The sequence below is a fragment of the Etheostoma spectabile genome, chromosome 22 (assembly GCF_008692095.1).
Source record: "Etheostoma spectabile isolate EspeVRDwgs_2016 chromosome 22, UIUC_Espe_1.0, whole genome shotgun sequence".
Classification (NCBI taxonomy): Eukaryota; Metazoa; Chordata; class Actinopteri; order Perciformes; family Percidae; genus Etheostoma; species Etheostoma spectabile.
Window position 1 is genome coordinate 4,917,229 of NC_045754.1, and position 3,373 is coordinate 4,920,601.

Consider the following 3,373-nt stretch of genomic DNA (forward strand, 5'->3'; position numbering starts at 1 on the left):
CTAAATAAAATAACCTCTGCTCTTTCATCCAGGTCCTGAGTTTGAGGCCTCTGGATGCCAGCGGTTCCATTTCATGCCCCGCTTTGTCCGATTCTTACCTGGTGAGACTCTTAACCTACAAACCTGTACAGCTTTCTTTTGTCTCTTTCTGGTAGTCAGTCAGTGCTCACGTTTATACAGGCTACAGGAAAGAAAAAGGGTCTCAAGAAATGTCTCCTCCAAGCATACACTGGTGTTGATATTTTTGTTCTCTGCAAAAGGATGGGTTGGCTTACAGCACCGGTGCTGCCGTGTAGCTGCATGGTATTCACCTTTGATACACATGATGGTGCTGGTGCACTATAATATCGCCAGAGTGTTTGTTATTGTACATTACGTGCCACATACAGTACCTTTTTTTATTTCCATCAAAAAACAATTTCTCTCCCAATTTATTCTTCTACAAACACTTATCTGCCTCTTTTACAAAAGCACAGCAAAAAAAAGGTGGTCCGATGCCATGTTTCTGATGTGATCTGTGAAGCGAGGGAGAGGAGACAGGGAGTTGCAGTGAGAGCATGATGATGGCGTGTTTGAAAGTTACAGTGAGAGTGAATGGGGGGATGCATTTGTTATCGTCTTAATGCATTTCCAGGACTGAGAGGGCAGTGGAATTTTTTGCCTCTGTCCACGTGAACACTCGTTAATGGAGGTCAGTCAATTTTTCATGAGTGTCTATTAAACTGACTCCATTTGATCTGGTAGATTGCATGCGTGTGCCTGGCTGTATTTCTCTGCACATTGATTGTGATAGATGTAGTTTTTTGTATTTTTTGGGGGATATTTTAGGCATTTATTTTCACAGGACAGATGAAGACATGAAAGGGGAGAGAGCGGGGGAATGGCATGTAACAAAGGGCCGCAGGTCGCAGTCGAACCGAGGCCCATTGCCCGAGGAGTAAACCTCAATATATGTGCGCCTGCTCTACCAACTGAGCTAACCCGGCCACGTGATACAGTTTTGAGTGTTATTTTGAATGTGTCATTATGTGCCTTCACGTAGTCAGTGGTATCCGACCTCGCATCAGTGCCTCTGTTTCTCAAACAATGCGATTGCGATGCATGGAGACATTTTCACAGTATGTAATATTGACTCTCAAATTCACAAGTTGGCGGAGGTGAGGCTGGGTGAGATGCTTGTATAATGTAAGATTTTCTCCAACATCAGCCTTGATTTTGGGCCAAGGATTTTTGAACAACGAAAAAGCATTGTATGGGAGCTCTGTGAAACGTTTTCCCTTGTTGGCAAAAGTCAGCTAGCAGACAGCTTGTTTAACACCCCAAACTGCGGTACAGCGGAAAAAAAAGGTCCGTGCTCCGGGTGCATGGTTCAAAAGGGTTGTACTTAGTGTCTTCATTAATTCATAGATGTGTTTTGGGCGTAACATGCAATAAACCAATCAGAGTGTCATCTCCCATTCCTTTTAACAGCCAGGCGCATTTATACCTTGGCACATTGCTATTATGATGGCGGATTTGCACCGTCATATTTATTTTTAATCTTCTGCATGTGCGCTCTCTCTCTCTCTGTGTGTGTGTGTGTGTGTGTGTGTGTGTGTGTGTGTGTGTGTGTGTGTGTGTGTGTGTGTGTGTGTGTGTGTGTGTGTGTGTGTGTGTGTGTGTGTGTGTGTGTGTGTGTGTGTGTGTGTGTGTGTGTGAGCGCGCTGTGCATAAGCCTAGGCACATTTTCCTAATGCACTGTTAAAATAACAATAAAATGATGTGCTATTGACTTTAGACCAAGTTAAGTCATGCATTTATATTTTTCCATAGTTTATGCTGTTTTCCTTAGGATTATACACACTATACATTTGTTGCAAAAAAAATGTAGTTACAAATAACTCACAGGACACTTGGTTCATTTCACACATTTCACATACTTTATTTAGCTATATACGTGTGTGTGTGTGTGTGTGTGTGTGTATGTGTGTATGTAAATATGTATACATACATACACACACACACACACACTTTTAGGGAGTGTGCACCATTAGTTACTTTTGGATTGTCATTCTGTTTGTATACCTACCGTAATTCCTCAAATAAAAGCCAGTGTCTTAATTTACCTGAACCGCAGAAGTTACCCAGCTTTTATTTTAAGCAGACTTTTATTACATGCAGGCCTTTATTTCTAATTCCATCTATTTGATAAGTATAATTGTTTTGAATAAACCGTTTTTAATGAAAAGCCATAGTGTTAAAGTCGACAGAGATCATTTTTTAAGAAACATTTGCAAAAATATCACCAACAGCCAGAAGGGTGACAAAGCAATTTGGATCAGAAATAATCAAACACCACCACTGTGTCAGTTTGAGTATTTATTTCAAATACAGGTGCTACGGTATTGCTAGTAGATTACAACAAGAGCATACAGTACACCAGTATCTCATTAACGGTACATACGGTAGCTAGCTAGCTTTGTTTCTAGCTCCAGGCTAACTCTTTTCCTCCCACCTCCAGCTAACCTAGCTAGCTTTGTTTCTAGCTCCAGGCTAACTCTTTTCCTCCTACCTCCAGCTAACCTAGCTAGCTTTGTTTCTAGCTCCAGGCTAACTCTTTTCCTCCCACCTCCAGCTAACCTAGCTAGCTTTGTTTCTAGCTCCAGGCTAACTCTTTTCCTCCCACCTCCAGCTAACCTAGCTAGCTTTGTTTCTAGCTCCAGGCTAACTCTTTTCCTCCTACCTCCAGTTAACCTAGCAGCTTTGTTTCTCCTCCAGGCTAACTCTTTCCTCCCACCTCCAGCTAACCTAGCTAGCTTTGTTTCTAGCTCCAGGCTAACTCTTTTCCTCCCACCTCCAGCTAACCTAGCTAGCTTTGTTTCTAGCTCCAGGCTAACTCTTTTCCTCCTACCTCCAGCTAACCTAGCTAGCTTCGTTTCTAGATCCAGGCTAACTTGTGTCCTCCCACCTCCAGCTAGCTAACTGTGCTCTGCTCCTGTCAACTAATCTCGTCGGCTCATCCTTCTGTTTCTTCCAGTCTCGGATCCTCCTGGGGTCAATGTCGAAATGTTTAGCAGCTTTTTCACCAGAGTTTTCCTCCGCATACTTTAAAACTATTTTTGTTTTGTTTTCAAAAAGTCCGTCACTAGCACCAGAGCCTGTCATTCTCTGCTGTCACTAAATGAGACCCGTGTTACATCCAATGTAGCTACCTGTACGTTACACACTACACTCGGCTGGGTAACACATACAGCCGCACTGTATAAAATACCGGTAGGAGAATAATACTTTACATGAGTACCATAACCCAGAAAAACAAAGCATGAATTTATTGTTAACTAAATTGGTAGAAATGTACATTACGGTAAACTTGAATGAACATTATATGAAAGGC

The 3,373-nt window shown here is 42.2% G+C and overlaps 1 protein-coding gene across 3 annotated transcripts in view; it reads left to right on the forward strand.

Annotated features, from left to right (window-relative positions):
* The window catches only part of drosha (drosha ribonuclease III), a 102,643-nt gene that overhangs the window by 15,234 nt on the left and 84,036 nt on the right, over positions 1–3,373 (forward strand). For all 3 annotated transcript variants that reach the window (XM_032503464.1, XM_032503462.1, XM_032503463.1), the window contains exon 12: positions 33–101. In XM_032503464.1, the coding sequence (XP_032359355.1) occupies positions 33–101 (69 nt within the window). The remainder of the gene's footprint in view (positions 1–32; positions 102–3,373) is intronic.